The sequence below is a fragment of the Bos javanicus genome, chromosome 18 (genome assembly GCF_032452875.1).
Source record: "Bos javanicus breed banteng chromosome 18, ARS-OSU_banteng_1.0, whole genome shotgun sequence".
Taxonomy (NCBI): Eukaryota; Metazoa; Chordata; class Mammalia; order Artiodactyla; family Bovidae; genus Bos; species Bos javanicus.
In genome coordinates this window covers 57,980,072-57,992,881 of record NC_083885.1, presented here as the reverse complement: position 1 = coordinate 57,992,881, position 12,810 = coordinate 57,980,072, and the positions used below count along the sequence as shown (strand labels likewise).

General features: G+C 40.3%; 1 protein-coding gene across 7 annotated transcripts in view; it reads left to right on the top strand.

Moving 5' to 3' along the window:
- LOC133229687 (zinc finger protein OZF-like) overlaps window positions 1–12,810 on the top strand; it is a 59,301-nt gene that overhangs the window by 19,403 nt on the left and 27,088 nt on the right. For 2 of the 7 annotated variants that reach the window (XM_061386370.1, XM_061386371.1), the window contains exon 6: window positions 1,364–11,345. The exons of 4 other annotated variants lie outside the window; for them this stretch is intronic. In XM_061386370.1, the coding sequence (XP_061242354.1) occupies window positions 1,364–2,652 (1,289 nt within the window). In that variant the 3' untranslated portion in view covers window positions 2,653–11,345. One more of the 7 variants, XM_061386373.1, reaches the window with a different exon arrangement.

Here is a 12,810-nt window from a genome sequence, read left to right as displayed (position 1 = left end):
TTGGTCTCACTGTCTTCTATATCCCAAGGGCTCCACTCTTTTCTGTTACTGTTGTTTTCACTCACACGTCGAAGTCCAGTATTTTTTGCCAAAATTGTTATAGTTTTCTTGAAAATACTCCTGACTTCTTTAATCTTGCTTCTCTCTGTTCTCCACACAGTAATCAAGTGATTTTTTGCAAAAATTTTGCTGTTTTTATTTATTTATAAAAAGGAAGTAAGGAAAGTCAGTGTTTCTAGCTACTCACCACCTCATCCCCCCCCCAACAGTCATGAGCATAAGTTTCAGAAACATCTGGCTTATTAAAGACATAATGTTTTGACAGTTACCTGGATTGAAAAAATGGGGAATGACAGGATAAACCATCATGTAGAACAACCTTCTGAGTGGGAGGGTAGAGCGCAAAATCTAAAGTGTAATCTAAGAACAATGCTATATGACATAGCAGATCATTACCAGTTTTCATAACCACAGTCCACAAGCCTAAAAACAGTGTTAAGTCACAATATTTAAGACCTTGTAATTCACATACACAAAGGATGACATTTTTGAAGTGAAAGCTGAGTCATCTCTCTCCTAGTATTACCTTGAATGGCATCCTGTTACTCTTATTAATAATATAATATCTGAATTCCTTCCAGAGTCCTCCTACACGTGAGCATTTCCTGACTACTGCCTACTTTTTTACTTCTTTATGTGAAAATGAAGTATAATGAAGTTAATTTTTCCAGTCAACCCACGATGTAACCAGCATTTAGATTGGAAATACTAGAGTACTGTGCAAGATGCCATTGTGGGAATCTAAAACAATTTAGTCACTCTGCATTCAGGCCATTATGAGTAATCCTCCTATATAACTTAATACAAATGTCTTCTATTATTTTCTGTTTTTTCCTTTTGGAAATATTTATTCCTAAATAGTTTAGACTTCATGTGAAATCCCAAGATTATACACAGATTTCATGTACATTGTTTTTGCAGATTCCCTTAAGTGGTAGCATTTTACCACATTTTCTTTATTGTAATCTGTCTGTCATTTTACACACACACACACACACACACAAGTACATATTGCTTTCCTGAACTCTTGACCCCTAATAATGACCCTTTATAAATACATAACTGTGTATTTCCTAGAAACAGGTAATTTAAAAAACATAAACAGAATAGTTTTCAAAATCAGAATATTACTACTAATTTAGAGTTTCCTCAAATTTTACTAATTATCTCATTCTTATTTTGATAATAATTTAAAAAAAAACCTTTTTCTGGACCTTTACTTGCCATATTGTTCATTCTGCTATGAGTACTCTGGCTTTCATCTAGCTGTCAGGGTTTGCTAATTATAACTCAACTTCTTTAGGCAAGAAACTGTATGGATGCAATCAAAATGCAGTGGATACTTGTCAACCACGCACAACCATGCCTTGGAGAACTCACGCAGGAAATAATTCCCATGGATGCCGTGATTGTAAGAGAACCTTTCCCAGTGAGTTAAAGCTGGTTACTCATCAGGACACTCAAACAGGAGAAAACCCATATAGATGCAGTCGATGTCAGAAAGCCTTCATTACGAAGTCAGCACTTGCCTATCATCAGAAGACCCGACACAGAGAAGGAAAGTCCCACAGATGCAGCAAATGTGGGAAAGCTTTTCCTTGGAAGTCAAAGCTCAGCTTACATCAGAGGACTCACTCAGGAGAAAGACCCTTCAGATGTGGAGTTTGTGATAAAGCCTTCATGGTGAAAGCACATCTCACTGTACATCAGAGAACTCACACGGGAGAGAAGCCATACAAATGCTCCGATTGTGAGAAAGCCTTCTCAAAAAAGACTCAGCTCCTGATTCATCAGCGAATCCACACAGGAGAGAGACCATATGGATGCAGTGAGTGTCAGCAAGCCTTCATCCAGAAGTCAGATCTCAGCGATCATAAGAAAAGTCATCATGCAGCAGAGAAATCCCACGAATGCAGTGAATGTGGGAAGATTCTGTCCTCTAAGTCAACTCTCATTGTACATCAGAGAACCCATACAGGCGAGAAGCCCTTCAAATGCAGTGCATGTGATAGAGCCTTCACGTCAAAGGCACATCTTGTTATCCATTTGAGAGTTCATACAGGAGAGAGACCGTATGAATGCTCAAACTGTGAGAAGGCCTTCTCCACTAAGGCGTATCTCATGATCCATCAGCGAATTCACACAGGAGAGAGACCTTATGGATGCAGTGAATGTCCGCAGGCTTTCATCCAGAAGTCAGGTCTCACTAACCATCTAAAAAATTGTCATGCCAAAGTGAAACTGTGTGAATGCCCCCAATGTGGGAAGGTTCTGTCATGTAAGTCAACGCTCATTATACATCAGAGAACCCACACAGGTGAAAAACCATTCAAATGCAGTGTGTGTGACAAGGCTTTCACAGCCAAATCCTATCTCACCGTTCATCAGAGAATTCATACAGGAGAGAAACCATATGAATGCCCCCATTGTAAGAAAGCGTTTACTACTCTGTCAGCTCTTATCAGTCACCGGAGAACTCACACAGGAGAGAGGCCCTATGGATGCAATGAATGTCAGAAAGCCTTCTTTCGGAAATCAGTGCTTGCTAATCATCAGCGAACTCAGCATAGAGGAAAATCATGTGCACAGTGACTGTGAGAACGTGACAAAGCTCTTTCGATTAACCTTATCTACTCACAGAACTCACACAGAATGGAAATGCCATAAGTGTTCTCATTATACAGACTGTTCTGGAACTCCTTAATAGGAAAGAAACCTTGTACATGGAATGAAAGTTGTACATCTTCCACCTGAAGACATTCACTTTGTTTGATCATACCTTAGGGATCTTGCCAAAAAAAGAAACATTATAAAGTCAGTGAGAATGGGCTTTTCTGGTGGTGCAGTGGTATAAAGAATCTGCCTGCCAACGCAGGAGATGCAGGTTTGATCCCTGGATCGGGAAGATCCCCTGGAGTAGTAAAAGGCAACCCACTCCAGTATTCTGGCCTAGTGAATTCTGTGGGCAGCGGAGCCTGGCAGGCTACAGTCCATGGGGTCACACCGAGTCCGACATGACTGAGCATGCAACGTAGTATAAGAGGCAGTGATTGTCAAAAGACTTTATTTGAAAGTCACAGGCTATGCATTTAAGAGGCAGCCCATGTGGGTGCAGGGAAAGTGGGAAATTTTCTTTTTCAAGTCATGTTGGTTATACATTAGGGTATTCATTCAGGAGAGGGACCCTGCAGTTGCAGTGAATACAAGCAAGCTAAGAAAAGTCACATCTCATTGTACATAAAAATGGAAGTTTCAGGAATGTTTTGATAGTGACAGTATCCCCTGGAAAAGTCAAAACTCTTTGATCATCTTGTACAGGAGAGAGATCCTATGGATGTGGTGAATGTGGTAGTCTTCCCACATCAACATGATGTAAGATCTTCCTTACATCAACAAACTCAGAGAGGAGGAGAGCCTTATTAATGTAGTAAATGTAGTACCTCCTTAATGTAGATGATCTCCTTGGACTGCAAGGAGATCAAACCAGTCAATCCTAAAGGAAATCAACACATAATATCCATCAGAAGGACTTATACTGAAGCTGAAGCTCCAATTATTTGGCCATCTGATTCAAAGAATGACTCATTAGAAAAGACCCCGATGCTGGGACAGATTGAGGGCAGGAGGACAAGGAGGTGACAGTGGATGAAATGGTTGGATGGCATCACCGACTCAATGGACGTGAGTTTGAGCAAGCTCTGGGAGATACTGGAGGACAGGGAAGCCTGGCATGCTGCAGTCCATGGGTCACAAAGAGTCAAACATGACTTAGCAAGTGAGCAATGACCCAGGAATTCCACTTTTGGGTATATACCCAATAAAGTTGAAAACAGGTAACTAAATACTTGCATAAGAATATTCATAGCAGCACACTGCTCACAAAAACCAGCGGGTGGAAACAACCCTGATGCCTATCAGTGGCTAAATGGATAAACAGAATACATGTATATATGTAATAGAGTATTAATCACTCATACACGTGAACTGTCGATACATAGTATAAAATGAATAAGCCTTAGAAACAGTCAAGTGAACTATCGATACATATTATAAAATGAATAAGCCTTAGAAACAGTACACTGAGTGAAAGAAACCAGACCCAAAATACCATGCATTGGGACTTCCCTGGTGGTCCGCTAGTTAAGACTGCACTTCCAAGGCAGGAAGCGTGAGTTTGGTCCCTGGTTGGGAAACTGAGATCCCACATGCCACCCAACTGGAAAAAAAAAAACAAAAGATCACATATTATATTTCTATAAAATGTGCAGAATGCATAAATCTATAGAGACATAAGAGCTTCCTTGGTGGCTCAGTGGTAAAGAATCACTTGCCAATTCAGGAGACCCAGATTCGATCCCTGGGTCCGGAAGATCCCCTGAAATGGCAACCCACTCCAGTATTCTTGCCTGGAAAATCCCATGGACAGATGAGCCTGGTGGCCTGCAGTCCATGGGGTCTCAAAAGAGACACGACTGAGTGACTAAGCAACAACAACACAGAGGCGTGAAGGAAAGTGGTGCTTACCAGGGCCTGGGGGACGGGGAATAGAGACTGAGTGAGTAATGGCCACAGAGTTTTCTTTTAGAATGATGACAATGCTTTGGAATTAGATAGAGGTGGTGATTGCATAACATTCTCAGTGTAGTAAATGCTCACTGAATAGTTTGACATGGTTAACTATATTTTATGAATTTTTACATCAATAAAAAAATATTTGAGAAGAATAACATTGCAAGAACCTTGGCACTCAAAATGCAAATAAAAATCATTTGTTGTTGTCCAATAGCTAAGTCATGTCTGACTCTTTGAGACCCTATGGTCACACCAGGCTTCCCTGTCCTTCACTATCTCCCAGAGTTTGCTCAAATTCATGTCCATTGAGTCAGTGATGATACTTACAGAAAAAAAAAAAAAAGAAACCAAAAACCCTGCACAGCAAAACCATTGTAAATATACAGTCTTTAACTTAATAGATATTAGCTACCAAAACTTTATAGCTAACATCATATTTAATGATGAAATTTTGAAGATATTCTGTAGTTATTCACCAGTGAGGTACACAAATCTGCTGTCTCTATTCCTGCTAAACACTGCTGGAGGTCTTAACCAACATAGCATGACAATAATAACAACTAATGGGTTTAAAAATTGGAAACAAAATTGTCATTATTTGCAGATGATTTGATTGCCTATGTGGAGAGACGAGAACCCATAGACAACCATGTAGAAAAAGAGAGTCCACTGCATAGCACAGGGAGCTATATTCAATATCCTGTGATAAACCATATTGGGAAAGAGTATAAAAAAGAATGTATGTGTATAACTGAGTTATTTTGCTGTACAGCAGAAATTAACATTGTAAATCAACTATTGGGAGAGAAGTCGGGACAGAAAAGGTAATGTATGAACATTGGTCTAATCATTTTAGTCTAGGGAGCAAGCTAGATATCATCTAAGCTGACATAAAAAAAATAGAAGACAAGTACATGTCAACAAAAAATTAGTCAATCTAAGGAAAATTTTATTCAAGCCCAACTGAGAATTATAACCCAGTAACAGCCTCTCAGAAAGTTCCAAAACCTTTTCTACCTGTTGGAAGTCAAAACACACATATATATTTTCTGAGACAGACGGCTGTACGTTAAATGGCATACTGTTGACAGTTTACACAACCCAGATCTAAGCATCACTGAGGTCCCTTACAAGGTCAAGAAGGAGTGTTAAGGAGTTGTCTTGATGCTGGGAGGATGTTGCTCTTAGTGGTTGAGTCGGTATTTCTCTTGATGGGGGAGGTTTGGTCGATGCCTAATGTAGGTACACAAGGCACAGTCGGGGGTGAGGGAAGGCCACCGGACAGGAAAAATTTTTTATGTTTAAATTTTTCTGGGAATTCCCTGGTGGTCCATCGGTGAGGACTCCATGCTCTCACTGTCAAGGGCTGGAGTTTGATCCCTGCTTGGGGAACTAAAATCCCATAAGGCTCGTGCCACAGCCAAAAAATAATAATATAAAAAAACACATATTTCTTGTCTTACCATAAAGTGTGAATTTTATTTCACATACACATAAACTATAAAAAGAAACATGAAGACAAGTGTACAGTTAACCCTGGGCAGTGGAAGGAAAAAAAGAGCAAGTGGAACTATATGAATTGTATTACATAGAGTAGGCACTCAACAAGTTAGGGTAGAAGTATTTTTGACTGCATTAGGTCTTCACTGCTTTGTGCAGGCTTTCTGTAGTTGCAGAGAGTGGGAACTACTCCCGAGGTGCGGCACACGGGCTTCTCATTGTGGTGGCTTCTCTTGTTGCAGAGCACAGGCTTAATGGTCAGAGTCTTGAGGATGGGCTGTCCTATATATTTCAGGTTCTAGGCAACATTCTTTTGCAAAATGTGCATTATGACTAAGCACAGGCAACAGAGCACAATGTTGAGGAAGAAACAGATCTAATACGGAGTCAGATTTACTGTTCCCTCTTAAAACGCCACAGCTCAGAGTCCAACACGAACATGACAGGTCTCATCTCTGTGACCCTGGTTCACAGGGGCAGGGAGGAGGGGCAGGATTTGAGGATCCACTTTGCCATCCCAGCACAACGCTGAGTGCCCTGTCTGTCCTGTGCTCCCTTGGACACACAGGATTCACTGCAGTGGGGGCAGGAAAATATTGCCCTCAGCTGCACCTGCTTTTAATTAGTTCTGTCTTAATCCCCAGGGAGTGCGGATGCTGACTTGTCTTGGGACTAACATTGACAGCTTCTTTGCAGAGGTACCTCGGTCCCTCTGCAGAAGCTGTCAGTGCCTTGCAAGTGCCAGGGTAATTGCAACTCTTTAGGGGGGGAGATGAACTCAGGGAATCTCAAGACATAGCTGCCATGGCTTGCGTGGCACATATTTACTGACAGCCACAGTCCTGCTGCCCATTCCAGCAGCAGTGATCTACCTTGGTGAGTGTGTCCTTATGGCTCAGACTCCAACAAGGTGAGGGAGATAGTGTCCAGGAGGAGAGGGCAGCTGGGGAACTGGGTGGGACAGCGGCTTTTCCCCCTTGTGTCTCAGGACAGCTTTGTCTCAGCTGGACTCCTTCCTGGGCTGAGTGAGTGATGGGGCAGGTGTAACAGCAGAGACCCCCAGAGCAGGCAGGGGAGGGCGGTGGGTACTCAGCTGGAAGGGGAATGGGCATTGCCCAGGCTGTGCCCAGCCTGAGAGTAAGGGTTCCTTTTCTCCCTCCTGCTGTTGCCCCTTAAGATTGTAGATAAGATTTTCCATCAACCCAAACCACTTGGCGCTGGACCCAGAGTTGAGACATTTTGATGTCTAGAGTTCAGGGTTAACATGTAGACTCTTGAACCGTGGCCCCTGTTCTCTGCACACACGTGGGCACTCACACTCACACTGCTCCACTATTGCCTCATAGGCCAATTCCACAACCTGGAAGGACCTGGAGAAATGGACAGGCGTGGGACCTAGTGGGGTTGTAATATCATACATGCTTTTCACCAAAAGGCAGAGCTTCAAAGCAACACTGAGTAAGAGTCTAGTCTTTGGGGGCAGGAGCAGCTTATCTTCAATTCCTGGTTCTGCCTCCTACAATCTTGGGGACCGGGGACTCCTGACAGCAAGTCTCAGCCTCCCAGCCAGTGAGCCAGGATTAGGACAATATCATTCTGAATAGTGAGCAGGGTGGCTGAATGTTTAAGAAGGTGACAGGCAGGTGCAGAGCAAGTCTCTGGTAAATGGTGGTCATGATGGTCTCACCTGCATGATGCTAGAGCCAATATTTTGCAGTTAGAGAGACACACACTGCAACAGCTCATCAAATTCTACCCCATCATGGTGATTCTTTGTTGATTTCCCAATTCCATCTGATGGTGTTTTGGAGATTTTGTGGGATGGATCTGAATGATTTGGTGTAAGAGACAGAAAGACTGCCTAGACCATGCCCACATTTACCAGCCTACCAGTGATTTAATCCTAAAATACTTATGAAAAATGAGACAGTATATCCAAACATGATGTCTTATTCAGTAAAGGCTATTGATGTGTTTAGGAGTTTCTTCTTAGCCAAGATTTCCATAGTAGAGAAGAATAACCCCTTTACAACACAGATCAGTATTTTTCTTTCTTTTTTTCTTTTTTGCTTTAGCTTTGTGAAAGTGCCTCTTAGACCTTAAAAGGCAGGAGAGGGGACTGCTTTTTTAAAAAATTTATTGAAGTGTGGTTGATATACAGTATTAATTTCAGCTGTACGGCAAAGTGATTCAGTTATATGTGTGTGTGTGTGTATAACTTTATAAATTATTTTCCATGATGGTTTATCACAGGATATTTAGTTCTCTGGGCTATACAGTAGCATAAACAACAGGGTAGGACAAAAAAACTGCCTCTGGGAATTCCCTGTCCAGTGGTTAAGATTCAGCACTTTCACTGCCAGGGCCCTGGTTCACTCCCTGGTTGGGGGTCTAAGACCCTGCAAGCCGAGTGGTGCAGCGGAAAAACAAAACAATTGCCTTCTTAAAATTGGCTAGTAGGATTTGAATTACCCACTGATTCACTTAACATATTGAGTAAACTTTAGTAGCAAAGGAGAAACCAATCTGGCTTCAAGACTAAAGAATGAATTTATTTTTTAAAAAATCAGAAGTACATACCTTGGGTCACATCAGAGCTAGGCTGCAATTTACTGGAACTGAGTGACCTTGAGAAGGTTAAAAAAAGTCTCTCTGGCTCATTTTCCATCCATGTAAAATAGGATAATAATATTCATGGGATAATGATCTTTGACACTGAACATTCCATATTAACTTATAAGGGCCTATTCTTGGCCCTATGTGCAAAAGCTCATCAATAAATTGTATCTCCTGGTATATTCTCTGAATGGACTGTGAGCCACTTATTGGGAAGTGAGTTGAAAATACAGAAATTGGGGCTTCCCTTGTGACTCAGTGGTAGAGAATCTGCCTGCCAATGCTGGAGACACAGGTTCGATCCCTGATCTGGGAAGATCTCACATGCCACAGAGCAACTAAGCCTGTGCATATTAAATTAAAAAAAAAAATACAGAAGTTGGTGAAAAAGTGAAAGTCGCTCAGTTGTGTCCAGCTCTTTAGGACTGCATGGTCTGTACAGTCCATGGAATTCTCCAGGCCAGAATACTGGAGTGGGTAGCTGTTCCCTTCTCCAGGGGATCTTCCCAAGCCTGTGATCGATTCCAGGTTTCCTACATTGCAGGTAGTTCTTTACCAGCTGAGCTACCAGGGAGGCTACAGAAATTGATAGCTCTGTTAATTACTTCTGTCTTCCTATTCATTTCCAATTCTTTTACCTCTCAAAGAATTCCCCTTTGGGTGAATAGGCCTCTTCTAAGGCCATTCTTCCTTTTTTTTTTTTTTTAAACTGTCTTCACGTCGGTCTCCTTGAAGATTCAGGGTTTATTTCCAGTGCTCTTAACAGCTGGCAGCTTTCTCAAATGTCACAGTCCCTGACTCCAAAGAGAAGTCTAACCATGCCTGACTCACCAGTGCTTGACCTGATCTTCAGAATTCCATTTTCGTTCTCATATTTATTTCTGCCTGATGCTTGCCCCTGTGGCATTTGAAACACTCAAGACTTTTTTTTCCCCTTGTCCTTGCTGTCAGTTTAAATTTTTTTCTCCATTAAAGAGAAACCCCTGAAGCACCAAGCATCCAGTGGAAAAGGCAAAATCAAGAGACATCTTGAGTCCTATTGCAGAAACTTATCATCTGTAGTAAAGCGGGTAAAGACAGGATCCTTAAAACCTGCAGTTCTAGAAGTGTGCTGGACTGCACCACGCTATGGTGGACTGTTTGCTATCTGGCCCTATGCAAGCACGTTCAGGGGTCAGCCAGAGTCTTGGATTAAGACTGGTTAAGATTTATGGTTATACTTTTCTGGCTCTCTTTTTTTCTTTTCTTCCTTTTTTTTTTTAAGATTTTTTTTTTTACTTTGCAGCCTCTGTGGTTATCCTGTCGTTTGGTTCTTTAGACCAGTAGGATTATGGGGAATCTATTTGGGCTAGCCTGCCCTCAGGAAGAGTCATTTAAAAAAAGAAAGAAAGAAAAGCAAACTCGTGCCTCTTCCAAGTGTCATCCCAGCAGGATTTGCCTGCAGTTGTTCACTCTTTAGTGAACTACTTCTGTTGTTTTTTAGTTGCTCAGTTGTGTCCAACTCTTTTGCGACCCCATGGACTGTAGCCCGCCAGGCTCATCTGTCTGTGGGATTTCCCAGGCGAGAATACTGGAGTGGGTTGACATTTCCTTTTCCAGGGGATCTTCCCAACCCAGGGATCTAACCCACATCTCCTGCATTGGCAGACAGTTCTTCACCACTGAGCCACCAGGGAAGCTGAACTAACTCTATAGATACTCATTTAAAAATATAAATAATATAACATAAATAAATAAATATATGTATATATGTATCTTTTGTTCAGGTCTATGATTGTTATTTGTAGAATTTGCCCAGCTATTAACAGAAGCAGAAACTGTTCTTTGTCTTTTATTTTACTTATAGTGTTTCATGAAAACTTTCTTTTTAACCTTTATATAGTTGATTTTATCAATATTTTATTGTCTTTTGATATTCAGTCATAGTTAGAAAGCCTTTCCCTATGTCCGGGTCATACAGGAATTCACCTATAGTCTCTTATGCATAATATATTGAGGGCTCCATTTTAAAAGATTTTGATCTTTCATCTGTTCTACTGCTCAGTTTGTCCATCTGTATGTGAGTACGGGCTTCCCAGGTAGCACAGTGGTAAAGAACCCACACGCAATATAAGATATATATACTATATATATTATATAATTATATATATTATATGTACATTATATGAAAGAAAAGTGAAAGTTGCTCAGTCATGTCTGACTCTTTGTGACCCCATGGAATATACAGTCCATGGAATTCTCCAGGCCAGAATATTGGAGTGGGTAGCTGTTCCCTTCTCCAGGGCGGTCTTCCTAACCCAGGGATTGAACCCAGGTCTCCTGCATTGCAGGCGGATTCTTTACCAGCTGAGCCACCAGGGAAGCCTGTATATTATATATATGTTATATTATATTTTTTAATGAATATACAGTTAGTTCAGCTTCCCTAGTGGCTCAGTGGTGAAGAACTACCTACCAGTGCAGGAGATATGGGTTAGATTCCCAGGTCGGGAAGATCCCCTGGAGAAGGAAATGGCAACCCATCCAGTATTCTTGTCTGGGAAATCCCATGAACAGAGGAGACTGGCAGGCTAGGTCCTTGGAGTTGCAAAGAATTGGACATGACTGGGCACACACACACAAACATGCAAGTACAACCCTTTTAATTACAGAGATTTTGAATTATGTTTTAACACCTGCTAGAACTACTCCGTAGCCCATCACACTTCTTTTATGCTCTTTCTACCTAATCTTGCATGTTACTTTCCGTGTAATTTAAAAAACCAACTCATTTGGTTCCAGAAAAAAAGCTTGTTGTTATTTTTACTAGGTCCATTAAATTTTAAAATTATCTTAGAGAGAACTGATGTCTTTAGAATGTTTAGAAAGCATGGAATGTCCTTTCACTTGACTTTGATATTTTCTTTGATATTATATTGACTTTGATATTACTTTGATATTTTCTTTGATATTATATTGACTTTGATATTACTTCGATATTTTCTGTTTTTGTTAAGTTTATCCCTAAAAAATTATAAATCTTCATTGGTTTTGTAAATAAAGTTTCTCTTCCATTACATAATCTGATTGTTATATGTGTATATGACTCATATATTAATTTTAAAGCTTTCTACCTTCCAAAATTTATTATTTATTTGTTTATTCATGGGGCTTGAGGGAATCTTAGTTCCCTGACCAGGGATTGAATCCAGGCGCTCCACAATGGGCAGTGACAGGGCAGAGTCCTAACCACTGGACTGCTAGGGAATTCCCATAAATTATTTTATTAGTTGAATTAGTTTCAACATGGATTCTCTAGGGTTTTCATGCTATACCATCACATCATATGCAAGAATAATTTTACTTCTTTTAAAATGCTTATGCTTATTTGTTTTCTGTTGTATAATTATATTGACTTACATTTAGAGGACAATATGAATTACTAATTGAAATACCATTCCTCCTTGCTTTGTTCTGGCAATATTTCCCCTTCAGTAAAGAGCTAGTATATAAATTCATAATCATGCCAAGGAGGTATCCATAAACTCCTATATCCTAGAGTGGTTTTTTAAAAAAAAAATGATGTGGTTAATTTTTGTCAAAGGCTTTTTTAACATCAATGAAGATAGTCATATGAATTTTCTTCTTAGATATATCAAGGGGATTTTATAATATCAAGATATATATATATGTATATATATGGTGAATTTCAGTAATAAAATTCCTTGCATTCCTTGTCTCACATGGCCACAGTATATTGTTTTCTTAGTGTCAGGTTTTCAGTATGATTTTTTTCCCCCTTTGGTCCATGTTTTATGAGAGAGAATGTTTTAAATTTCTAAACATAAGTGGCACATTTAGTCCTATACTTATTATTACTGATTGCTAACACACACACATGCACACTTTGTGTGTGAATGGGTGTGAAAGAATGCACACCTAAAATATATGATTATCTCAGGGGAGAGAGGAATAAGACTAGAAATGAGAGACAGAGGACACAGATGAACTTTTTCCTCTCTATGTCTTTGTAATTATTTTATTCCTTAATAGGAGATGCACATATTAGTTTAATAATTTGGG